This window comes from Nesoenas mayeri (assembly GCF_963082525.1).
Source record: "Nesoenas mayeri genome assembly, chromosome: 3".
Lineage (NCBI taxonomy): Eukaryota > Metazoa > Chordata > Aves > Columbiformes > Columbidae > Nesoenas > Nesoenas mayeri.
The window spans coordinates 96,209,613-96,236,522 of record NC_137544.1 but is presented as its reverse complement, the minus strand read 5'-3'; the positions used below and the strand labels follow the sequence as shown (position 1 = coordinate 96,236,522).

General features: G+C 40.1%; 1 protein-coding gene across 2 annotated transcripts; it reads right to left on the bottom strand.

Moving 5' to 3' along the window:
• Positions 1-2,093: 2,093 nt before the first annotated feature.
• Positions 2,094-26,254, bottom strand: RCOR3 (REST corepressor 3). Of its 2 annotated transcripts, none has more exons than XM_080342536.1 (12): positions 26,151-26,254; positions 25,499-25,555; positions 19,576-19,653; positions 17,960-18,012; positions 16,077-16,238; positions 15,615-15,739; positions 13,956-14,052; positions 11,100-11,318; positions 9,380-9,457; positions 8,538-8,595; positions 2,963-3,204; positions 2,094-2,513 (listed from the first exon to the last, which is right to left on the bottom strand). In XM_080342536.1, the coding sequence occupies exons 2-12, from the start codon at positions 25,545-25,547 to the stop codon at positions 2,169-2,171; spliced, it is 1,506 nt and encodes a 501-aa protein (XP_080198662.1). In that variant the 5' UTR covers positions 25,548-25,555; positions 26,151-26,254; the 3' UTR covers positions 2,094-2,168. The 2 variants fall into 2 exon arrangements, with proteins under 2 accessions (XP_080198662.1, XP_080198661.1); XM_080342535.1 differs by having other exon boundaries at positions 13,974-14,052.
• Between the last annotated feature and the right edge of the window lie 656 nt (positions 26,255-26,910).

The following is a 26,910-nucleotide window of genomic DNA, read 5'->3' as shown; positions in this document are numbered from 1 at the left end:
GAGACTCAATGCTAAAAAAAAAAATAAAGTAAAAAAATTCCTGTAGATGTGTCTTATCACCGTTAACAATTAAACTGAGATGCTTAGGATGTCAAAAGGTACCAGATTGGTTTCATATTGGTTTTAAAGTCTGGAGAGCAGCCAGATTTGTGTGCTACTGGTGAGGAGACACTACTCCCAGAACACAAGTTTCAGTGACCATGAATTCCTCAGTGCTTTTTTTACAATGCTGCTTTTCTTAGACAGGAGGTCATCTGATGCTCATGTACGGGGCTAAGCATCTACCCTGATGCAAAAAACCCCACCACCTTGTAAGAAGGACCTTTTGTATGAGACCTCAGCACAGTGAAAGCTGTTCAGAAAGAAAAATCTCTCAAGTTTGATCTGAAAAGATTTTTTCAAATGAAGAACTCAACCATAAAGGTAAACGCCTTAACTGCAATTCAGGTCACAACTATCAAACTTTAGTACTAGATTTACAAATGAAATAGGATCCGATGCTCATAAGAACTTCCCTTTGCACATAAAAAAAGGCCTTAGCCAGCTGCTAAACTGATTGTTAGACCATCCAATTTATCTGTCAAAAAGCCTAAGGAAAGCACATTCCATCTTCAAATAAAATCTCATTTTAGTCAGGAGCAAATCTAGTTAAGAACAGAATGGATTTAAAAGGATTTTCAAATGTCATTTCAGCTATAAGCAAAAATAATTTTCTAAATATTATAGCAGTCAACATGAATGTTATTACATAGTCAAGAATGCAATACTTTTCAATAGCTGGATTCAGATCACACAGTTTCAAACAGTGCTACTCAAATTTGCAGCCTGGTTTACTTGGAGGGTACAGGCATCTACTTCAAAACCAAAACAAACAAAAACTAAAAACACTCACCCCCAGAACACTGCTGGGCATAAATCAGGGTTTCAGACAAGAATACAGTGGAGAAAAAAATATTTCAATCTCCTAAAATTTGGAAGCACTAAGTGATACCCAAGTGCAGATTCTACTTAGTAAAAAAACCAAAACAAACCAAACCAAAACACCCCCCCCTCCCACCCCCCAATAGCCTCAACCTAGCTAAATCAGCTCTGCCAGAAATACCAGAAACCATAGATGATAATTTAAACAGCAAGACTGGGCTGGCAGCAGGTAACTCTACTGCCACAATATTCTACTACCACCATCAGCCTCTGTACTTCCCTCATGAATTCTTAGGCAAGATACCAATGCTCTAACACACACACAAACTGCAGACAGCCATTCTCAGAGGAATGAAATGCTACTATATTTAAATTAGAAGAAATAGTGAAATAACAAATTAAATTAATGGTACTTGCTATATGGTTCCCCTCCTGCCATCCCTCTGGGTCTTGGAAGTTGTGCCTCTCTCTCTACTCCACCCCACCACAGAAACTGAAAACAGGAGTCCAGTTTCCTACTGCAGTTTAACTTCCATGAGTAAAACACACATGAGATTTACTAAGTTGGGTACAATAGCTCATTGAGTCCTCAGAATACTCTTCCAGAGGAGTATTTAATAAGACAGTACCGTTTTAAACAAGAAAAAGTGTTCTGGGAAAAACACAAAGAGAAGAAACACCTACATGTTACAAGTGCGTGAAATGCTCCTACCGTGATATAAACAGGGCTAAAAATTCTGAACCTAAGGCCATTATCTTTTTTGCACTAAAAAGTAAAAAAAAATAATTAAAAAAAATAATTCACACACACACACAAAAGCCCCAACGCTACATTTAAGTCTTCTACAACATCATCTATTCCTAGAATTGCCAGACTACCTTCCTGTAGTTAGATGCTTGACTACAAAGAACTGTAATAAAATAAATAGAGTAAAAATCAGTTAAACAAAATCTTGGTGTGTTGAACATTTATTCACTTAAGAAGTTAGCTTCCTTCAACAGATATTCATATAGAGGAGAGCTGTACTGTAGGCATTGTTTTGCTGTACAAGTCTTTGACATAAAAATATCTCTATACAGGTGGTCATTCATGTGGTTCCATTTCTAGTTATTAGGTTGCTCCTCTGTATAACTGGTCTGATACCTGTGAAGGCTTGCTCTTTTCTCCCCTTCATTATTTGGAAAAAGAAAAGTACATTGACGCAATTTTTCGAATGTAGGAGTTAGCATAATTCCGCTTTATTTCTTCAGTGCAGAGTGGACTGAGATTCTGTCTGAATTCCAATAAGCGAGGGTGGCTGCTGGCCACTAACCGTGGTTAACACTGGCCTTGGGTTTAGACGAGGAGGCATGGAATTAGCTGGGCGGATGAGCGGCGGGGGAGGCTGATTGAGAGTCGGCCTGGGCTGGACAAACCGCGCCTGCTGTTGAAGCGGCGGAGGCTGACGGTGGAGAGCAGGAGCAGCGGGAAGCGCTGGGCGAAGTAACGGGGGCGGCTGATTTAAAGTTGCCATGGGAGCGGTAGGTGCTGGAGCAGAGGCCTGTGCTGGAGGCGAAGGGCCTAAACACTGAGTGGCCGGAGTGCTTTGTGCCTGCACAAAGGACAAAGACAAGACTGTGTGAAGAGCCATCCCAGCCAGAACGCGATGCAGTTGGGCTGCCACTGTCCACTACACAGGAAACAGCATTTAAAAAGAACAAAACCAAAAAAAACCAAAACAAAACCAAAAAACTGAGAAGCTACTGAAAAGAAACCACCAACCAAAACATTATAGACAGCAGAACTAAAAATATTTATGAAGCAAGAGTCTTCTTCTAGAACAAGAACTGTATTTTAACAATAAAACAGTAACGTGATCACTATGAAAGGTGCAGTCCTGCTCCCAGCTGGTTAACGACATTGGCTGAAGTTCTATGCAAGCTCATCATCATTCTTTAGAATGCGGTTTGCCACTCCATACCAGTTAACCTTACATTATATCACTAAATAAAATGCTGTTCCTCAACCCATGCTTACTTATTTCTGGTACACAAAACACACCTCATCTTCTTCATCAGTGCTCTTTCCTGATGGCACATTAGAAGTATTTTTTGTGTCCTCCCCTAAAGCAGAAGCATCACCATTAGAAGCCAGGGTTCCTTGTTCCGCTTCCCATTCCTGCAATACCTCCTCTAAGTTAAACCGACGCCTGTAGTTTACAAAGAAGTTCTTCACTTGGCCAACAGTCTTGTTGCCAATTACATCTGCAATAGCTTGAAAATCTTTACCATATTTTCGGACACCTGGAAGGCAAAGTAAATAACATAGCTGTGAAGAATCAGTCAGACACAGCTACGTGTGATGTATTTATAGAGAGAACCTATGGGACCTAAAAACCAAGGGCTCACTAATTAGGAAGACTTCTCAATTACAAGAAGGCCTCAATTTCCATTAAAACAAAATAATCTTTAATTGCACAGCCATCAACATACAAATCAGGAACTTTAATAAAAGGTCATTACCCACTCTTCTTAAAGATCCTGGCTTACTCACCAAGCCTCCCAACCTAAAACCACAGAGATCGGGCCTCTGACAAGCATAGTAAATCCTTCAGCGTTCTTGCAGTAAGGGCAGAAGCCCCAGACAAGTTTAAGACGGGAGAGGGAGGGTAACCGAGCATGTGTGCAAAGCTGTAAACAGGGTATAACAACAGAAAAGTCAAGTGATAAACGCTGGCAGCTTCTGCAGGTTCCCTCCATGCCAGCTGCACGCAGATGCTTCTTCGCCCACAACCTGTGCAGAAGGCGGGGGAGAGGGCAGTAGCTGCTGGACCAAGCACAGGGCAGAACGGGGGGGGCACAGTTCCGTAAATCACAATATACCGCTCATTCCCGCACTTGTGACATGATCTACTTAAGCTATGAAGAGCAACTGGCAAACATTCACCTGACAAAGTCTTTTTAAAGCTTCCATTCACCATATGAGCTGAGCAGAAGAACTGGGGGTTTTGGGACAACCACCTTGGGGAATACAAGCAAATATCATTTACTGGTGTCTATAAAACAGCCTAGCACAAGCCTCCAGGATCAAATCCTCCAGCAAGAAGCAGCATGACAGGAGATCTTTGCATCATTCTTTTCATTCATTTTCATATTGACATCAATAGGTCACTTGTGTTTACAAGCACTTGACAAGAAAATACTTCACAAGAAAAGCCCAACATATACTTTTTAAAGTACACCAAAAACACTTTTTAAAGGACATTTGCATATAACACAAACCCAAAATATCAGTTTTTAACCTAAAATTGGAATTATAACCTAAAGTTTGACTTTCTCTTAGTCGTATTTAGGGTGTCTAGTTTCTCCTCTCTTCTGCTTAAGACACACACAAAAATCCTCAAACTGGCCAGCACCATAGAACACAGCACAAAGTTTATTTTTAATCAGAAGTGACAAAAAGTTTGGAGATTAAAAGAAATAAAACAGAATTTCATTCCAGGCTGAGTAACCGGAAGACTTATTTTTTGCTCTCAGCTCTGCATGAGTGAATTACAATGTGACAACTTCTGTGAAGCTCCTGGTAACTAAAATAATTTGGAACATACTACAGTGCTTAGAGGACAGGCACTCTGTCTCATTACAGGAAAAGAAATTTATGCCTGATTTCATGCCTCACTTCAGAAGGTGAAGCAAAGGATTAAGAAAGCGAGAGTTGTTTCAAATCTGAGCGCTATGTTCCTTTTCAACTTAATTGTGAAGAGTATGACCTTCAGCTTGTTTTGCTCTTTTCTGCTTTCTTCATTAAGAGGCACTTCTGACGTGGTAATGTACACTTGCTGCAATTTAAGAGAATAGTTCAGCTCCAGGATAGTAACAATTTCTGCAGCTGAGGCTGACGTTTCAACTGTCAAGAGCCCAGCTATATTATTTAAGCTCTTTTCTGGCGCATACAAAAGAATCCAACCATCCTGTCTGCAAGAACCTTAGAAACAAACCAAAGAGACATAGCAGAGCCATGTAGGAGGGCAGAGCACAGACAGGGGTTTGGCTTTGTGCTTTATCAGTTGTACAGACTATTAGCTATACTCCTCAAAAGCTGTGCGTGCCCGAAGAGCGCTCCCTCCAGTGTTTTAACAGCCTTTGATTGCCCTACCATTACCACCCTTACTGATGTATAATGATCATTAAATGTCCACTGCAACATCTCTAACATCCTGTACAATTAATCAAGTGAACAAAGTGCCCAGCAGAACAAAGCACATTTTTGCTTGAAATCTAATTTGGACTTTCAGTTGTTTCAGCCTTTTCTGTTACTTTGCTGCCTATACTTCTTCCTTCTCCTTAATCTGCAAAATGACTCAGCCTTATGGCTAGCTTAAACTGAGGTTGTCAAAAATAAGGTTTTAAAGCCCATTTCTAAGCAAACAGCTCAAAACCAGAGTATCTTGCCTTCACTGAAAGCCCAACGATAAGAAATATCTAAAGAAAATAAAATTAACTTAAATTTAGAAACACACAGCACTACTCATGTTGGATTCTTTTCAGAGTGTTATTTAGTACTGCTCCAGCACCACCACCATGATTTCTACACAACAAAGTTCAATTCATTTTTGTGAAAGTTTTATGCATGAAGTGCTGAAATATCTGTAAGAGTTGATGCCAACTCATCATCCCTTTCAAACTGGTGCATGTTACTTAGACATCCTTACACAAATTCTGCACTAAACACCACCCAAATTATTTCTCAAGTGTTTAATCTGTTATTCAATAATTTTATTAGAGGTTCAAAAGATGACTGCACAGCCTCACTTCACATGTATGAATGTCTTTCTCCCTGCTCATGTGAAAACAGCCCTGATCACAGGAATCTTTCAAGCTCTTCAAAACTTCGCCCAATTGCAAAGGTGAACTTGAACATGTGCATGCTCACTACTACAATGTTTCATCTTCAGTGTCCAACTCAAACTCATAAATCCAAGCTTGTTGCGGCATGTGCTGCTTAATGCTGTGCAGCCCAGCAAACACTGACAGGCACAGAAAACATTCACCTGGGTCCAAAGTGATATAATCCAGCATGACAATGAGGCAGAAATGATCAACAGCAACCTTCAGGTTCTGAGAGCTGCAGTTTCCCTGTGACAGGGTTACAGTGCTGCTGGCCACTGCCCCAAGTACAGTCAGATCCCGGTTGTCCTGACTGTTACCCACTGCAATGCTATGGAAGTCATGCACTACTTTTCAATTTAAATTTCCTTGTTTTAAACAAGTCTTAAAATATTTTTTTGCAATTGCAATTTTCATATGGTTGAGATTTAGGTTTGAAAATGCTCATACATTTCTGTACATAAAGTTTGTAACTTAAGTAACACCTCAAGTGATGGAATTGGCCCCCTACATTCAATAACTATTCAAAGGTGAACAGTAACCTGATAAATTATACTGCAAAAGATCAGCTCAGAGGTCATAAATCTGAGTTCACAACCCCATTGCTGGCAGCCACACTGCTTTTTCATTACCTCCTCTTTAGCTACCACCAGTCTCTTGAGATTAGCTCACAGATGACAAGAGTTTCTCACATTCAGGGAACACAGTACCCAAGTTATATTACTGCTGGTTAGTCTTATGATTTCCACAGGAGGTTTTAACATCTGAATTCAAGTGAACAAATCACAGAAGTGCCACCTACCTGCTTAATGCTTATGTTTTCTGTAAAACTATTAAAAGCACATGCCAAAATGTATCAATACATTTGATGAAATAAATCTATAAATGTACCAACTAAATGTACCCATACTCAAGTCAACTTCCAAATTCAAGCCTAACACAGATTATGGTAGCTTTTAATACAGCAGCCATGGCTACTTTCTTCTACGAACAGAGTCAGGGCAAAAGACAGCCTGGCTTCCTCATGCACAAGTCTACTAGCTCAAGCAATTACTTTGAAGCAAGAGATCAGAGTCCTTGGCCTGAGGGATGGGAAGTTGATACCTATAGCACTCTCATTCCAGGAGCGGGGAAACTTTACTATTGGGCAGTAGGGAGGGGAAAAAAACCCACCCAAACAAAACCACACTTTGACCCTGGTGTTAAGGTGCTCTCCCATCTCCATTTTATATAGCGGCAAAAGAGGGGAATAAGAAGGAAACCATATATATCTAAAACACAATAAATTCAATGAAAACAGGATTCTTCCAGACCTGATTTCCCACCCCACCCTTAAGTATTGAGGCTGACTACAACATGAAACATTCCCTAGCGAAGAGAGCAGAAGACAAGAACTCATCTCCAGGGAGTCATCACCAACCCTCATTCCCTTTGCCCACGCTCCAGTTTTATTGTTTACCTTGTTGGTCACATGGTGCCACAGCTTAACACAAGTTCAATGCATTCTTATTGCTTCCCAAACTGATGCTTAGTGAGAGTGCCAATAACTAAACTATGAAAATGCAAGATGTTTTGAATCCTTTCATGTTAAGGTAGGCACAATGGTCCTGGATTTTTCCCACTTTTCCAGCAAGCATTCTACTTAGTAGACTATCATATGAAACATACGCATCTCATTCAGTTGCATTTGGGAGTGAAATTTAAAAAGTGAGCTTGTTAGCAATACTGAGAGGATGAATTAAGGCTAGAAAACAGTTTGGGGATGCAAATCCCAGTCTGAGGCATGCGAGTTGAGAGGCATACCTTCAGACACACCATGCTCTTCAGCATTTCTAGTCACACTTCAAAATACACCTAACTTCAGGTTTGGTCATCTGGCTAATAACTAACAGGTATGGCACACCTAACAACTTTACACTGATATCCTGCTTCATCTGAAGGTTTTATACTGAAATTCAGTCTTTCATTTCAGAGGGGGTAAAGAATACAAAGAAATAAGGCAGATGTGTATAACTGGGCTGATTACATTATCTTAAAAAAAGATGATCCACAGAAGTAAGACAATATGTAGTGACTTCAAGACAACATTAGGCTCTCCAGATATTTCCATTCTATGTTCCTTGATTAGGCAGTGCATATTAAATCAAGAGTCAGTTTTCCTTCCTATAAATGAAGTAACTGCAAAACAGCTGTATCAAGAGCCTGCTAGAAAATGTTGGGTTTTTTTTCACCCTCAACAAGACTGTTAGTCAAGTATCCATATCCAGCTTCAGACTCTTAAAAGGCCTCCACTGGGCAGATAGCTGCTCTTTTATTCCCCCATGAACAGACAAAAGTAACTTTAAAGCAGTTTTACATCTGCTTTTTGCTAATTTAAGGATATTGAGACATGTCTTAACAAGTGTTTGCTTCAAAATTTATTACTTCAACTATTACTTCAGTCTTCCACTTTAGAGAAATTAATGTAAGGTTATTAAATGATGACTAAAGGGACTTTTTGATACTACTACCATTGTAAAACCCAGCTTAGCTTTTCTATTTGAGGTTTAATATGGGTAAATGAAAGACTAGTGTCATGTTGCTTGAATGAATGTGCTAAGTATTACCACTAGTTTTGCTGTTTTCCCAGTGACTTTCTTGGAAGACCAGATAAAGTTTAGTTTTTCATTAGAGGCAAATACAAACACAAGCCTGAGTACTTCTTCAAATCCTTTGCATCAGATTTCAAGCCGCTACTACTATTAACATACCTTGTACTGCAAGAAGCTGCTCTTCTGTGGTCCAACGGGCATTGATTTTCTGATTAGACTATTAAAACCAGAAAAATGGCACAATGATCATTAAAATGTTTCAACAGCTGCAAAATATCTGAGTATCAGATTGTGTTTTACTTGTACTACATTTTGTAACATAGGTAAAAATCTCTTGCTTATAAGCCATAGTTAAATAGTTGCTTTCATGAAGAGGAAGCAGCATTTATGGATTTGAGTTTAGGACTACATTCTTCCTCTGTTTTGATGCAGTTCTTAGTATCTGCTATATCATAACTTCTGCACAAGCTAATGATCTTTATGCAGACAGAATTTGAACTTATAGTTACATTTGTCTAGACTATTAGGACTTGGTGTCTGTCATGTTTTGCATTCATATTATGTTTCATATCCAAGCCTTTAAAACACGCAAAAAAGAGAACTTCAGTAGCAGTCAATCATTCACATTGGATGCCCAAATGTATATATAGTCATGCTTTCACATAGGGCACAGAATTTACTGCTAGCAATCTACATTATCTACCTTTAATCAGGAAAAAAAACCAAAAATCCATATATTTGGGCTCAATTTCAGTTCCCTATTGTCATGAACAGACATGACATTTCATTTTCTTCTGCTTCTTTATTCAGCCAGTTGCCATCAAAAACAGCCTACAACTGACTTTTAGTAAAGAAGCCAGACTCACCCCTGATTGTAATTCAATGGATCCTTTCTAAGCTACTGCTGAAACACAAACACTATGCTGCAGCAAAACACATTCCTGTAGCTTCCTACTAATGTAAGAGCAAGGCCACAAGTTCTAATATTTATTCTGATTTACCTCAGGAGGTTTGAATTCTTCAATCCCGCCTTCCATTTTCTGTTTAAGTGCACTGTTTACTTGCTTAGCATTTTGAACCTTGGTCAAAAACAACAAAGTTAATCAGCTCCACAAAGAAAGTTGGTCACTTTACACATATATCTTCACTAGGATTGCCACAAGTGTACCTCCTAAGTTAGAAAGAGAAATATTATGGTTTAAGGCTTCACTACTTTTAACTGTTTCAAAAAAAAAAAAACCAAAAAACACAGCACAGTTTGCTACGAAGAGAAAAATATTTAAGCCATTCTTTCTAAAGAACAGTTTGTCTGCAGGAATGTTGAAAGTAGGACATAACAAACAAGTTTTGATAATGATGCATATGTTCTTGAAGATGTATGCAGAACATACTACACACAAAACTTGGTTCTCAGAAATCTAAGTGAGAGGTACTGTATACATTAACTTCTTCCTTCTCCAAAAAGGACTTAAAAAAAAAAGATTTATGAGATGTTTCCAGTTAGTTCCTTCTGACAGACAGCTTTTTATTGACCTCAGATCATTATTATTTCCTTTAATGGTGATTCTTGAAATGATTTGGAATATTTAAATAAAATATCTTAGTCTATAAGAAGGAGAGAGCTTCCAAATGACATATTATATATACATATCTATTAACCATTTAAACCTGACAGCAATGCATGTAAGGTAACATAGGTAAGAAAAGAGTTTTGCATACTATGGTGCACAGCTATTACAAGTGTTCTTAAGTATGGACACAAAAGCAGACAACTCAGTGGGAGATTCCAAAGGCTGCATCTCTGAGATCACTGCAAGAAAAAAGAGAAACACAACCTCAAGGCTGTAACTCACCTACACTTAACCTAAAGAGTGAAACCCACCTAAGCTATTTAGCCCCAGAGTCCTGCTGTGACAGAAAGAAGCATATTTCTCCTGTAAAAGAATATAAGGGAGCAAAAACCCCATGAAACCCTTCATTCACTCCACGATTTTGCAACATGGCAGCTCTTAGTGGTCTATAAGTAGGCAGAAATTCCAGGAGATAAGCCTTGACTTTGTAGCCCCATCACTCCTAGAAAGCAAACACATACACACTGCTGTACCCTTAGAAGCTGAAAAGGTTCTGTGTTTCAACTTTAGGTGCCAAAAGTTAACTTCTTCATGCAAAGAACACAGGCAATTGTCCTCTTAAGGGTGAGGACTACAAAGCTTTTCTAAATTTAATAAGAAGTAGAAAGCTCATCAATTCAAATGGAGAAATAACTAGGCCCATTATTTCCTCACCCCTAGACTCTCATGGTATGTGGGGAAGCGCATCGAGAAAAACAGCTATGATTTCAAGCAAAACATAACTTCCTCTGCTTCATTGGTCTTATTCTCACCTGGCACACAAATACTTTCAAAGGTTAAAAAAAAAAAGTTACTTCCGTTTTCTCCTGTACCAAATCGGTAACACTGTTTTCATGCCATAGATTCCCCTCACCATTTTTTTTTAAAGCAGTCATCTTGTTTCATATTATCCATAAGAGCAGATGAATATAAAAACCAAAACCAAGTAACAGCTAGTCAGCTAGTGTCCAGCATTACTGGTGATAACTGTGAAACAAAATATAAAGACTCACATTAAAGAAGTTTCAGAATCTTCATGGTTAATCTTCAAAATCATTATAATCAGAACAATCTGAGATGAAAACAAAACAAGACCAATAACCCATGGTACCTGTCGCTTTAACGAGATTAGTTCCATATCCAGCTGTCTAAGAATTGTGTTGGCTGCATTGGGACTACAGGAAACAGCTATCACATCTTCCTGGGTCAGGTACATGCCTTTTGGTGGACGGCATTTGGAACGTTGAGAATGGTGGCGATGCTGCAAGCTCTGATACTCTCTTCTACCCAGACCTATTTTGCTGGTCTGAACAGGCTGCTCATTATTGCCCTTTAATTAACAAGAAATAAATCATTAAAGAATAACAGTATCTTGTATACAACTTTATTAAAGAATAAAGTATAACATAGCATTGTAAGAACATATTTATGACAAAGAAAACCTAAGGTAACATCCTCGTCTGCATGCAGTATCCAAACTAAGCTTTGTGAATGAGCTGATGGAGCATACCAGTCATTTGTTGGAGAAGCCTGCATTTTTTTTTTTAATATGGCTGAAAAAACAATAATAGTATAGAAATCATAGTTCGAACACTTAAAGGGCAAAAATAGAGAACCTTGTGCACACAGAAGGTAAAGAATACATATTACATGTTTAAATCAAGTAATCAGTGAATTTACACATTTATTTCTGGTCAGATATGAAGAGTTCAGGTGAAGATTGGGGAGAAGAACAAGAGAAAGTCAACCAAGGTGGGCAAGAAAGGAAGATGACACTTTCCTGCTGCAAGTACCACACGGAAAGCAGTAGTGCTGTTTGCTTTAGGAAGGAATACGAGATATAGAAGAGAGAGGACTGATGTACTTTTACAATCATTATAAAAACCCATGTAATTTAGCAAACCTAAGCCTTTGTTATTTGCTCAAGTGGGAAAAGATAGCAAAGAGAAGATGGAGCCTTTGTAACTACTGTTTTGATATGCTTGGACACCTAAAAATTTCAGCTTTGTCTTCAATGGGCATTGCTGCACAACAGCTATTCTGCAGGTATGTGACTCCCATACAGTGACCGAGCAGGTTCCCTGCAGACCAGGATAAGCAAAAATTACTTTCCCTGCAAGGATTTCCCAATTCAAAGCAATGTTTAGTACCAGAACAGAGGTGGGATTCAGGCTTTTTGCTACCTCAAGCAGCTCCCTACTGCTCTTCCCTGATGGCATCCATGCAGGTTAAGAGTTCACTTGATTGCAGCACAGAGAAAACAAATTGCAGCAGCCATTATTCTTATGTTCTGTAGCATTAGAACAGATCAACAAACAGTATTTTACTCTACTGTGCTTGACCTTCTTCTGCATCCACTTCTCAGCTAATGTAACATCTTAATCCAGTCCACAGACTTCATAAAGGCCATCTTGAAAGCACTTAAGATATTTGCTCTTCCTTGGAAAGTTGATACAGAGCCTTTTATCTTTGCCATCTGAAAGTCCCGAAGTTAAAGTTTACTTCTGGCCCATTTATACAATCTGTTTTTTGGTTCTCCATTGCTCTTTCAGTATGAAATTGCAGTTCCTCTCTCTTTGATTTAGATTTAAAGTGAAAATATTCTCTCAGGCTTCTGTCTTGTCAAGCTAGAGTGTTTGGCTTGTTTTAGTTTTCTCTGGTAACAGAAAGTTTCCATTCCTCAGCATGTTCAAGCAGCCTACTCAGTTAATATTTTTCTTAGGAAGTGAAAGTACACAAATCCTACCAGAAATATTAGATCACAAAATCGCCTTATGTAGATCCAAATAGCTCATGAGAAACTGCAAACCTATTTGTCCTGTTCCTAGAAGTCTATGAACACACCACGTTTGTTCTGGACTGTGTGTAGTGATTCAAACAATAGCCAAAGAAAGTAAATGGAATAAAATAGCCCTTATTTAGAAGTGCTTTAGGCAGCAACTCAAATCAACAGATTGCAAGAAAATAGTTACAACAGCAGAATGAAAAGTAAAAAGGTTCTTTATTAGACCTTGTGCCCTTTCAAGTTCTAAAAAACATATCCTGACGTTAAAAAAAAAAACCAAACAAACCAAAACCTCAAACTCTTTTACAGGAATGGGTAATTGTAATTGTCCTCTTCTTCCCCCTCAGCCCTGAGGCAGTTAGATAAAGTGATACACTGAAAGTCACTGCAAAGCTGAGAACAGTATCTAAAACTACCAGTCTCTCACTCAACATCATTTTTGGTAGAAATGCAGTTTCACCAATAATACTAGGTATCACTTAATGGGATTGTGAGGTTTTGCACTACCTCTCCCCTCATATTCTCCAGAATGGGCATGAACTGTCCCATTTTAGGAAAATTACAAAGGCATTAAATTGATCAGGGAAACATGCAAGCGTTTACACACTGAACTTAATGTTTACCAAAAGAACCCCCCAAAAAAACAAAAGCTAAACATACCCCAAATGCAGCACTTACCTGTAAGGCTAACAGTAAGGGAACATTAGAAGAGATAAAAATGTTTTTCTCTACATTGAGTAGCAAGTGTCTCAATAAAGCCACATATTAGTCGAAACACATAACCTCACTGTGGCTTTGAAAGAATAAAAAAAGTTATTCTTGGAAAAATGTCATTTAATTTTAAAATGCAAAGCATTTAGATTCCAATAATTCACAACTGGTAAAACTGTAAACATATTAACAAGACAGAGGGAGAGGGAACATTGTTCTACCAGGTAGTGATAACATACATCTCTTATAAAACTTGAAGATCTCTCAGGGAGAGTGAAGGGAATGAGAGATGCATTTATTTCCACAGAATGGCAAAAATATATGATAAGATTTTGTTTCCATCAGAAGCTGTCAAGATCTTGATCACATAAACCCCCTGTGATTTCAGCAGGCTGCAAGCTAAACCTCTTTACTACAAGTCATATCCTTCACACTAACAAATTCACAGAAAACAAACAAACTGACATTCACCATTAAGCTATCTGTTACCTCCTTTTTGGCTTCTTTTTTGGGATCATAATCACTATCATTTCCATCCATTGGATGAGCTTCTTCTACGTCATCATCACTGAGAACAGATTAGAAGAAGCTGGTCATTTTATCTATTTTGTAACCCCAAACACACATATGTATCAAGGTGGGACAGAATTATCTACTCTAAAATATCTACTCTAAGTTTACAACATCTCAAAGTTATTTGTAGTTTTCAAAAGAGCTGTTACAAACATATTTCATTTATTAAATTCTAATAATTATTATGCTAAACAAGCAAACCTTAACTGCAGTTTCAAAATTACTTTAAGCAGTGGTGATACTTCTGTTGAAACATTTGGTGTCACCTTTCTTCAATTCAACCACTTGTGCCAGCATGAACACCTACATTGTCAACTATACTAAGGCTAGAAATAACCTTCCATTTGTCACGTTAGTTTTAATAGACCAATTTTCAATCCACTGCACCAGGTGGATGAATAAACACTTGTTGAAGTCTGTGGGAAGCAAAAGGGGACAATATAAAATGGGAAAACATAGGACTACTTTTTCACCAAAGTGCTCGAGATCTGGCAGTTTGGGAGGGGAGGTAAATGACATCTGCTTAATTAAATCAAAGGGAAAAGGTTGAAAGGATAACAGTTAGTTTAGTCAGGTCCAATCTGGTCATCCACACAATATAATTTCTGAACAAATGAATGTAATAACACTGCAAACGTTTCTAGTTATTACCAAAAAAAAAAGCAAAACTGCTGTATTAGAAGCAAACTGATTTTCTTCTGTAATTTTTTAACTGTAGGATCACTGAGTAAGTATATGAATTTTAGATTTCAGGAGTTCTTTTCAATAACATAATTAAATAGACCCTTTTGCTCCAGCTAGGCAGCTTTCCACAGATGTAAAATCATACTTTCCAATACAAACATGATTATTTTACTTACACATTCAACATAGTAAATATCTTTTTTTAAAAGTGAAAGTTATTACTCAAGTATACTAAGTGCATTATAATTTTAATTTCCTAGTAACCAGGGGAAACGTCATTCCCTTCTATCCAAGACAATTTAAAACTATTTTGAGCTCTAATTCTTTGACTGATAGCAGTTCTAAGTCTCCTAAAATAATATTTTATATGAAGTTTTATTATAAAGCAGCACTTGGGCATTCTAATTGCTACAGCTCCTTACAGTGTCTGATTTCTCAGTTTTAATTCCATTCTTGTTCACCTCCCACCCCCCAAAAACAACAACAACAACAAACAAACCAAACCACACCACAGGAAGCCCCCACACCCACAAGAACACTCTCCTCTCCACACAATAATACCAGGTTAGACTTTATTTCTAGGCATTATTTCTAAACCACATTCCAGGCTTGAGGGTTTTTTTTTAAACCCTTGTTTTTACAGTTACCCATTACAGCACTCGAGTGTGTTATCACAACTCACATCAACTGGAGTGATGCAGTTGTTAAAGCACGGGAAACAAACAACCCCTTGCTAAAGGCAGAGACACCACCACAGATGCTCAAACCTAAAAAGCATGGTTCATGCTGAAACATAATGCTTGGAAATTACTGCAACACCTCTGCTAGAAATACTTCAGTCTCTGGTTAGCTACTGAAGGATATGCAGCTTACCTGTCACCTTGATTATTTCTATTAGCTAGTTTTCGAGCCTGCCGATCCATCAAACTTGTCCTAGAGCGAGTTTTTTTCCAAGAATAGTAATATTTTACAAGGCTTGCAATAGTCTTGTCTGGAAGCTAGAAGAATTCATTAACATATTAATACTTGGTAAAATTAAAATTGCGCTCAAGAGTATCATTCTGCTCTATTTACAACCACCCTTGCCCAAATATTTCAAATGAATGGATGAGATGGAAAGGAGGAATATATTTGTGTAACATTTTTTAAAAAGGGAGATGGGAGAAGAGGCTTTTTTTTTTTTAGAGTGAGAAAGCTATGAAATTAACTTAAATATTATGTTCAAGGTTGTTCCTGAAACTTCCATACAGAAATCAACATGAAATTTTAGCCTAAGAGCCTTTGTTCTTAAAGCGTCCGAACTGTTTAATGCTTCTGATTAAAGTATTACATTACCATTTGCTGGATCCTGTGAAAGCTCTTTCCATGGAAGCTAAATGCTTGTTCAAACAGGACTTTATCTTCAACTGTCCATTCATCAGGGAAAGGAGTGAAGTTAGGGAGATCCGCAAGAGACTTCTCAATATTGTGTTTATGCCAGAACAACATGCCGAGAGCCTTTGAAAAGAAATAGTCCCTTTTTGGATTTAGTCAACTTTCTAAGATGTTGAGACAAGTTAAATTAAAAAAAAAAAAAGGCAATTTATTTATTTGAAATACAATTTGCCTACTAGAACTCATTCTCAAAATATATTTACAGTTTTATTTGCTCTATACTATAGGTTACAAAATTCTGTTTGGAGATGATGTGAAGAGTGGGCACATCTGCACTATAATAAAGGTATGACAGCTACACCATTTAAGGTTGGCATGGCAGCAGTAATTTTGAAGCAGCATGAACTAGGCTGACAAGACTCAAATCTGACCTGCTTTCTTCCTTCACATGCTTATGTATCACCTAGGCAGCTCCTTGTAGGTCTTCAGACCTTTTATTACCAGCCCACTCAAAAAAGAAAATAAGAATACTTTTCAGCAGCCAGAGGATCATCCAAAATGCAAGTCTGAGAGTTCAAAGTGAGAGTGGTCTTTCTCTACAACTCTCCAATCCACAGATAACAGCATGGCCACTTCCATGTCACGTGCACCCAATAAGGAATGGAAATTTAAGTATACTTTCTTACATAATTTCATTGCTTGATATTCTTAAAGAATTGGATGCTGAACAGACCTCTCTGCCAGAGAATCAATGACAGATTTGATGCCAAGTCTGGCATGGGAATTGGGAAACGTAATCCACTCAGTTTCAGCTACACAGTGGAGACACCATCACCAGTTGTTCATCAGCTCTCCAAACCCCTGATTTCACATCTTCTAATAACCCGGACGCAGCAAACCTCTTTTCTTGTTCAAATGGCAAGTGGCAAGCACCTCTTGCAAAGATCATTCCTATTACACTGTGAATTGTCTACAAAGTATTTTGTACCACAAGTTGTTTTGAAAATTAGTGGTTGTTTGTAGACTTATTTTGAGATTTCTCAGTTCCCTTTCTCCCCCAAAAAAAGCCAAACCATAAACAAGCATCACGCAACTGCAGGTATTCTGGTCTTCATAACACTGGCAGCCTCTTTTTCAGATGGCAGTTGACCAGCACGTCCTTGCTACTATGAGCTTCCATCCTCCAAAACTTGATCATAAAACTTGTTTCCACTTTTACACCAAATATTTTTTTTTGCAATAGGCAACCTCACTTCTACATAAATTTATGAAGAAAATGGCAATAGAACTAAGTGCAGACCACCAAAGTTTTATCCTCTACTTTTCATGGGACAGTGACTGAGTGAATTTGTTTGTTACCCTCAAACCTAGAATTTGATTCTGATTACCTGTCTCTGAAAAAACTCACTTAAAGTTGGTTTGCCTCTTTTTTTTTAAATAGGCAAGCCTTTCCAGTGCTGACCCTATTGTAATTAATGGTTCAAAATTGTACCATATTTGCATTCTAATATTGAACATTAAATTTGTAAGCTGCTTTCCTAATAAATTATTTAGCTAAATATACACACACGATTGCATGACATGCCCAGTGTATTAAGAAACATACCAAACCTTTCAAAAGTGCACATTACAAGCTGAGCATGTCATGAAAACAAAGAGCTCAATCTTTTGCAGAGAATCCAGACCACAACTGTATGCAGATCCATTTAACTGCAGTGTTTGCTGCCGTGCCTGAAGAGAAACAGCGTTAATTAATGGTAACCAAGGGAAAAAAAGAAAGAGTTATGTTAACACTTTTATATTAAAAGTCCTTTAAATGAGCACTCTCATTTCATAGCACTTACCTGTTCCACATTGTATCCATGTTTTTCCTTTGCTATTGCTATATATTCATCCACTGTAACAAAGTAATGTCAGAATTATTCTTTAGTACTTTTATTTCTGCTACAAGGTGACACAGAATTAGCCATCTAGCATGGGAAAACAGTCTTTCCATGCTTTAATACACTGCATAGGCCCAGACCCCCCCAAAATATTAAATATATTCATAGCTTTATTAATAATACATAAGCCCACTGTTTTTAATCTAACATTTAATTTTATGAAATTTTTACACAAGCTAATTCTCAGTGAGAAACACACTTTCTTTCACATTTTGACTACAAAGCCACAGAGGCTCATCATTTATTTAAATCTGAGGCTAGCTGGTTATTGAAAGGCTATGTCTTCTTGGAACCCATTCCTAAGAGCACAGACACACTGAGGGGGTGTTCAAACACCTGGGTTAGTTTTAAATTGAACTAATTCTACTGTTTGCATTCCCAAACATGTTAAAAATTCACGTAATGAGATCCTAAATCAATGATTATGCATATCCTCAATATTAATATAGTTTTGACTGACCCACATTAATTTTAACCATTGCAGGAAGTCAGTTTTCAATAGAGAATATGAAAATCCAATAATTAGGTGATCAGATTTGTCAATAATATATGTTTTAAATTGTATTTGGCCATACTAGATCCAGCTTTGAGTTGAACGCTTCTCATCATTTTGCAATTAAGTTCTGCTAGTTTTCATCTTCCATGGCTACTTTTTTATTTTTAAAGAAACAAACTCTACCCATCCACCTTCTGCAGTTAACAATAAAGTGGCAATTACATGTTATGGAAAGGAAGCATAATTCAAATTATGCTTATTCAAATGGACCAGAGAGATCCTTACCATGAAGCTTTGCAGCAAAGAGTTCATTGTACTTTAAAGGAATGAAGGAATGAATGTTTAATAATCATAGTTGTATTTTGTTTCTAACTGTTTTGCAGTAGTATATTATATGTTTCCTCAAACGAAGAGGGAAACAAAACTGTAACTACTGGTAATAGGTAGAAACTGTCCTGAGGACCAGGTTCTCAAGACTGCATCCTCAATGTTTACTCGTCTACATTACATATGGGAAATTCTAGTACAGGATGCAGGTTTAAACTACATTAAACACATAACTAATCACATTTAGTCAGATGATTCTGGCATTTCAGGTCACTTTTGAAGGGAGAAAATGCACAGTTTTTCCTGATAAGACAGCAATAATAATTTCCCCTTCATTCAGGCCTCAAGACATCTTTTCTCGATTATCCACACTGCAACTCCTTCTCCCAGAAATTTAGAGCAGCAAGTTCCTCATGTTTAGAAGGTTTCTTCTTTTGCTAATAATTAAAGGTTTCACAGACTCTGATGATGATAACACAACACAGGCAGTGTGATTTGAAACAAAGACTTAACTATAAAATAAGAGAAGGTGATCTTTCCTTTCCCTGGAGTTTTCTAGAGAAACAAATGAAAGAAGCTTCGCGTTTAATTTACTAATTTGCAGTTCCACTGCGTGTAAAATAAAGAGCAAATAGGCACAGCAAAAACAATTATTTAGTTAAGTATCCAAATTCCTAAGCAGGGAAGGACTTACGCTTGGCATCTGGAATATTATGATATGGAGACCATACGAGCATCCCTCCATTATCTTTATCAGTGTATTTTGTGGCACCTGTAAGAAAACAAGTAAGCCTCAGTATTTATAAATATGAGCTAGAAAACAACTATTCACAGGACAGTAAGTAAAAGTCACCCACATTAAGAAGTTCAGCCCAGCTAATAAGTGGAGGGAAACAACAACAAAAAAGTCATTAATTCCACATTACATTATTTCCTTAAGACACGGAATGGCTGAATTTGAGCACTACTCTTAGAGGTTCAGCCCTAACTGGATATTAGACCAGATCCTGATTACCACAGCTGAAGCATTAAAGCCCATTGCTAAACTTGACACGGATGCAATATTTAGAGGTACTTGCATTGGAACAGTCCTCCCAAAGTTATGATTGTCTATTAGTGCTCTAACATTTATAACTATAATAGAAGCATCAGGATCTACTATGTTAAGTTAGTCTTCCTTGAAATAAAAAAAAATACGAGATAGTGGGTAGAGTACAGTCACCATCCTGATCTTTCAACAAGAAGCTATACTAACAACTATGCCAGAAACAATTCTGCTCATCTCTCTGTAGTTTTGATTTTCATAGCCATGTAATTTAGATATTCATAAAGTTTAAAAACTCTTTTTTTTTTTTTTAAATTTGGTTGGTTTTTGGCAGGGTTTGGGTTTTTTTGTTGGTTTGTGCTTCACCTCTACCCCAATGCAGCAAGGGAAGCAGTTCAAGTTACCTAACCTATCAGGAGGACAGAGCAATTTTTGCAATACTGACACAAGTTTCTACAAACCACTAAATCATAGTCTTTGATTTTTAAAAACACTGTAAAAGAAGATGAAATTCCCCAATACTGGAACAGCATTAACTAATAGTTGCTTTCCATGAACATTTTACAAATGTATGCTACTACATAAATCCTCTTACAATCTATTTGTCTACAACAGCTTATCTTACTAAGACATTACTCAAGAATTGCAGCATTTATGCCTGTATCAGTATTAATTCCTTGACGAATCACCCTCAGAAGAACTTTCCTCGCATACTTCTTATAGGACAGAATTTTTTTATTCAATGAAACAAACAACTTTTCACTCAATTTTAAGCTTCCACACTTCATATTTAGGTTCTGCGTCTTGTTGAAGGAAGCAAAGCAAAACAATTCGATGCTTTGGAAAATGACTTAGTGCTTTCTAACTATGTTCTATGTTTTCTTGCTTTTCCCTCTTCAGTTTGGCAGTGTTTTATATTTGCTATCATCTTTGTAATCTTTAGATCCATTATGACTGTCAATTTGAAAACCAGTTAATTAGAACAACTAAGAGAACCCAGGCATCTTCCAAAATGAGATGTGCAAGACAGATAACCTAAACGCTCCATAAACTCTGTAACAAGTTAAAGATGTACAAGCATTCGCAAAGCACCAGTTTGAAGGCATAAGAAGCACTAAACTCTGAAAGGCTTTTGATAGATAAGAAAAAAATCCTTAATATAACATTCTACTTCAGAACGAAAAAGATGTTTTGTGTCATTAGGTATGCAGTATTTCATGAAGAGTAACACAAATGTGTTACAGGCACGACATTTCTCTTGTCCACTTCGTTATTTCATCACAACTTAACGACCAGTGCCCCGTATTTCACTCTTCAACTAAGAAATGAGGAGAAAACAGGACCACCAGATAATACATCAGAATTTAAAGGTGTGAGCAAGAAATATCTATACTTAACATGAGTATACCCTCAGTTTCTCCTTAAAACAAACAAACAAAACTAAACCAACCAAAACTAGACACCTGCAGACAAGTGGAGAGCATAGATATTATCAGATATTGAATATTTAGGCACTAAATTGAAAACTTAGTTTCAGAGCCCTATCATTGCACCGACTGAGGTGCCATCTCCACATGACCGACAAGCGACTCCCACCAGAACACCCATTTATGAAGCAGTGCTGTTTCTCCAGCAGGAATCAGACAACTGTTCCCATTCAGGTGGCATTATCACACTGCCAAAAGGAAAGCAAGGATGACCAATGATGGGATGCACACAGATAGCTTGAAGGAAGGCATCCTGTGCTCAATACAGGATATTCACAGCTACAGCACAGGGAACTCTCCATCTCCATAGGAAGGACCATGATCTACCTTTATGAGAACTGCTTCGTGTCCTTTGTGCCCCAAGTATTCAAGTGAGCAGCACTTGAACCCCCTAAAAAGGCTGCGTTGTATCTCAAGGGCAACATGATCTTTGTCTGCAAAGATCCATTCTTATTATGGACAATGGCTGGAAATACCAGGCAACATGTTAACCAAAGCATGTTAGAAGAAGAGAGTTGTAAGGCGGCAGGGAAGAGAAAAACCATGAGCTACATCTCATATATAACCACTGCCCAAACCTCACATTCAAGCTGCTTAGGAAAAGGTTTTTGTACTTCAACCTCTGTCAATACCACTTAGAAAAAGGAACTGGCTAAGATGACCCATAGGCACTCTCCGTTGCCTTCAGAATAGAAAACCTGCAGCAGCAAGCTGACACTTTCTGGATTTCAGCTCAGCATTAGAAGTCAGGTACATGTGGAAGATGCTCTTCTGTACATGACTTCAAGTATTGAGAATAAAACGAAAATCTGGAGCATACATGACTTAATAAGGACATTGTGGAGCAGCATGGCAATTTAAAAGTGTTTGTTTTCCAACATACAAAGTACCATCATCTGTACAAGACTAAGCTTTCAGAGTAGTAAAAGAACTACAGAAACTAATAGGAAGAACTCAATTTATACAATAAAGGACTTGAAATCTTAAATAAGTAAATAAATTTAAAAAAATCAGAGAATGTGAGGACAGATAGCATGGAATAACAGGAAAATTTTATATACTTCACCATAGCATATAATAGCTTCACGTTAAGAAAGACTGTTTTCATACAGGAAGACTAGAGGGAGAAAAATTAGAAGGATGTACACAGAAATGGAATCTGTAAGTGACTTTAAAGTTATGAAACATTCTTTCTTGACAGTCCTCACCCTCCAGCCCTGAGAAGATGGTAAATGGGAAATAAGTATTTTAGCATTAAGAATACAAAATTCATACTAGAGCCTTTGAGAAGTCCAAATCTGAGCAGAATAAAACTTCTCTAGTAATAATCTCATGTGTGGATGACACAACAGTATGGTGCATCTCCACCTCAAGAATATAACATACTGTAGGAAAACCAGCAGGAAGACGACAAAAAACTGGAGTGCAGGAGGTGGTTTATTAAGTCTGTAGATTAGATAAGGAGATCTGGACTCTTATTTTATTAAAACCATTTTTTTGCAGCAAGTAAATTTATCTCACTGAAGTAGGGTCTAGTAACAATTAAAAATGCTATTCTCCTTGCAGCTTTATCTGAAGGCTTGCCTGTAAAAAGGGAATAGTGGTGGAAGGGGCAGGAAAGAGTATGTTTAAATTAACTTCTCCTAATTGTTGCTTCCAACCACAATCCACTTCTTCCAAGACACATCAACAAACACTTGATTCACTCTCTTCTCTAAGCAATTTCTTATTTTGTACATGAACTCAAGTTAAAAAAAATTACTATCATCAAAACTTCAATCATGAATATTGGTCCTCAATATATTGTTGCAGAGCATTGTTTATAAATATTTTTAAACATGGTCTAAGTCAGGGGTGTCAAACTCATTTTCACTGGGTGCCACATCAGCCTTGTGGCTGCCTTGAAAGGGTCGAATGTAATTTCAGGACTGTATAAATGTAACTGCTCCTGCATTTATACAGTCCTAAAATTACATTCGGCCCTTTGAAGGCAACTGCGAGGCTGATGTGGCCCCTGGTGAAAAATGAGTTTGACACCCCTGGTCTAAGGGAAGCCAAAGGATTGGTATTTATTCTCCTCACTTTAGTATTCTTTGTGTGGAGCAGAGGGCTTACTTTGTATCTTAAACTTTTTAGTTTCATCCATTATTGATTCCCTTCTCTCATCTACTTATTTTAAGGAGGTTTTAAAAAAACAGCACTCAAAAGTATGATAAATAAACACGCATTCTAATGTATCTGGAAAACTCTCAAAAAAAGTCATTAAAACAAGTATAAGAAGAAAAAGCATTAAATTTAATAAATTAGAGATAGCACGTATGTCCATATATGCAAACCTAGAAGTATGATGGAGTGTCCATTACATCACTTGATATGGAAAAATAAAAAAAAGTGTAGCTATGATAAGAGCACAGCTTTTTGTCCAGCATTACTTCCATCTTTAAGAAATGATGCCTCAAGTTTCACAAGAAAAAAAAAAAGAAAAATACACAAAACAGATAAAAGCATAAGAGCTTGCCAAGATCTCCTCAGATAACCAATCTGCTAACACAGTAACTATATATTGTTCTTTTACACTTTATAGACATTAAAAAAAAAATATCTGAGACTTGCGTATTCCAAAAAGTTGTATCTTCTTGCCCTAATAATCAAAATATACACACTAAGAACAATACTATACATTATGCATCTTACACATGACTTATTAAAAAATATTTCTATCATTAAATGAATTGATAAAGTAAAGCAGTATATATTAATCCTAGTTATTAAGGAAAGGAGCACCAATCGAATTCCAACCCTCAAGAACACTTAGGAGCTCTAAAAAGTCTGGTTATAAGAGAGCATAAAATGAGTTCTGCAGTTGGAAATGCAGTGATACTATTGCATATATAGTTTACAAAACTGAAGCCACAGAACCTCAGTTGTCCTACAAGGGGTAAAGAGTTCTTTTAATCAAAAGAAAAACACTATTTGTTTTTCTGATTTAAGTGGCCTGTAGGAAAAAAACAAGCCCAGGCTGCATGTTAGAAATAATCATTTTTATTTATGTTATTTTTATATAGGCAATGTAAAAATAAAGGGTGTAAATGGTTAGTCTTATTAACAAAGAGACCTAGACTACGTGCTCCTTCCTAGGGGAAAGGCATTCCCTTATGCCAAGATCACGCATCCATTTAATCCCACCCTCCCCCTTTCTTTCTCCCGGCCTTTTCTTTGGCCTGTGAGGACTTGAGCCCATCAAGAGGGGCTCGCTCCAGCTTTAGGAGGCCCTATATGAGCAGCTCTGGCCCAATCCTCTTCCGGGAGGAAATCATCTGACACCAATGGAGCCTGTTTGGAGAACAGGAAAGTAGATAGGCTTCATCTGACCGCTACAGCAAAACCGATCAACACTCCTACGGTCTTACTCCTCGGTGTAGTAACGCAAGACAGCACTGGAGCAGTGAACTCACTAAAGCCAAGTACCAGGCTATGCGAGCGTACCCAGTATTCCTCGGGGCGGGGCTGGGGTGGGGGGGAGAGGAAGGTGGAGGAGAGTGGCTCGGACTACAAGAACGGGGCTAGCGAGGCTACTACAGCACACAAAACCAGGGCCAGGAGTTTCCCTCCAAGCGCATCTTCCACCCAGCGCCTCCAGCACGCAGCCAGGTCTGCTCCGCTTCCGGCAGGAAGCATCACTTCCCACCCTCGCCCGAGAACATCCATCACCCCTCCTCAAATATTTTTAAATCACCCTGTTAGATATTATATGAATTATGGTTTAAGGACGGGGAAAAATTTTAAAAAGCGCATCCAACCTTCTCCTGCCTCACCGCCTCCCGCCGGATACACATAATATGGTTGATAGTGAAGTGAAAATTCCCCCCCGCGATGTCCCCCCCCAGGTGCACCCAGAGCAGATGCTGCCCCAGCCAGCCTCCCGCCGCCGCCACCGGATCGCCAACACAAAGGCTGAAAAAGCAAAATAAATACGACCCCAGAGCCGCCGCCGGGAGAGCCCCGAGCCGAGCCCACCCCAGCACCGACCCCAGCCCTCCCGCCCGGGGAGCGGCATGTCAGGTTACAGCCGAAAAGCGATTTACCGGGCTCGAAGTCAGGAATGCGCGCCTGGTATTCCGCTCCGACCCTCATTCCTACATCTGCAACGCAAAGCGGGGGGGAAGAGAAATTAACGGTTGGGGTATCCCCGGGGGGGTGGGGAGGGGGGGCGGGCAGGCGCCGTCCCAGGCTACCGCCGAGTGGCGGGCGGGCTGGCGGACGCACCGCCCGGGAGCCCCCGCCGCCTCGCCGCGGCCGTGCGGAATAAGCCACCTCCCCCCTGCCCCGCCACCCCGCCCGCCGCCGCCGCGGATTAAGCCCCGACGACCGCCGGGGAGGGGGCCGGAGGGGGGAAGGGGGAGTTTATTTCAGCGGAACAATGGGGACGGCGGCGGCTCCCGGGAGACACTCCCCATCGTTAGGCACCGTGGGGCCGCCCGGCAGGCGCGGGGCCGCGCCGCGCGCTCCCGCGCCCCCCCCCCCCCCCCCCCCCCAGTCCCCCCGCCTCCCCGTCCGCGGCCCGGCCCGCCGCAGTACAGGCGCACGGCGGCGGAGGAGTAACGGCGGCGGCAGCGGCGCCCGCGCCGCCCCGACACGACACCGGCGCAGGGGAGGGGGAGGCGGTTCGCCGCCCCTCCTGCCACCCTCCCCTCCCCCCACTGGCGGGGCGGCCCGGGGCCGGCCCCAGGCTCGCACCGTGCTCGTCGCCACTGTCACCGCCGCCGCTCTCCGGCTCCGAGTAGTGCCCGTTGGAGGGGCTGCTGCTCTTGGTGCCGTTGGGGGCTGCTCGGCTCTTGCTCCCTAAGAGCTCCACTCCCTTCTCCATCATGCCCGGCATGTCAGGGCTTGGAGGGGGGGGAGCGGGGGAGAGCGGCGGCAGTGCGGGCTGCCGAGGGGGGGAAGTTAATACGGAGCGGCCATGTTGCCCCCTCCCCGCCCCCCCCTCGGGCCGCCGCGGCGCCGGCCCCTCCTCCCCCCACACACCGCCCCCCGCGCTCCCCAGCCGCCGCCGTCGCACAGCCCCCGGAAATCCCTCCGCGCCGGCCTGACCGAATCTAGCCGAGGGGGCGGGGATGCCGGCGGAGCCCCGGAGGCGCGGCGGGAGAATTCTCTCCGCTCCGATACCGGGGCCTCTCCGCCGCGCCGTGGGGCCCCCAGGGCGGGCGGGGAACGGAGGGGAGAGGGGACTATTTCCCCTGGCGGCGCAGGGATCCCGGAGGGGTGCTGTGGCGGATGGCGGCGCTGCGGCCCGCGGTGAGGGGCGGGAGGTACCGGGTCGCCACGGCGGCAGCAGCCAAGGGGCTGTGTGGGAGAGGAGGGGTGTGGGGCCCGGCTGTGGGGCAGCGGCCGGGTGAGGCTGGGGCGGCGGAGCACGGCATGAGGCGGGCGGGCGGTCACCTTGCGGGGTGGGGCGGGCGCCGGCTGTAAAAGCCGCTGCCGGCCGCGGGGTGGGCTG

Bases quoted from the DNA above. Each gene is read 5' to 3' on its own strand.
- RCOR3 (XM_080342536.1), bottom strand. From the start codon at position 25,547: ATGAGGGTCGGAGCGGAATACCAGGCGCGCATTCCTGACTTCGAGCCC. The intron at 9,458-11,099 runs GTACCATGGGTT...TTTTTGACCAAG, and splicing joins TAATCTCGTTAAAGCGACAG to GTTCAAAATGCTAAGCAAGT. The intron at 3,205-8,537 runs GTATGTTAATAG...TTTGCCTTCCAG, and splicing joins GCAGCTTCTTGCAGTACAAG to GTGTCCGAAAATATGGTAAA.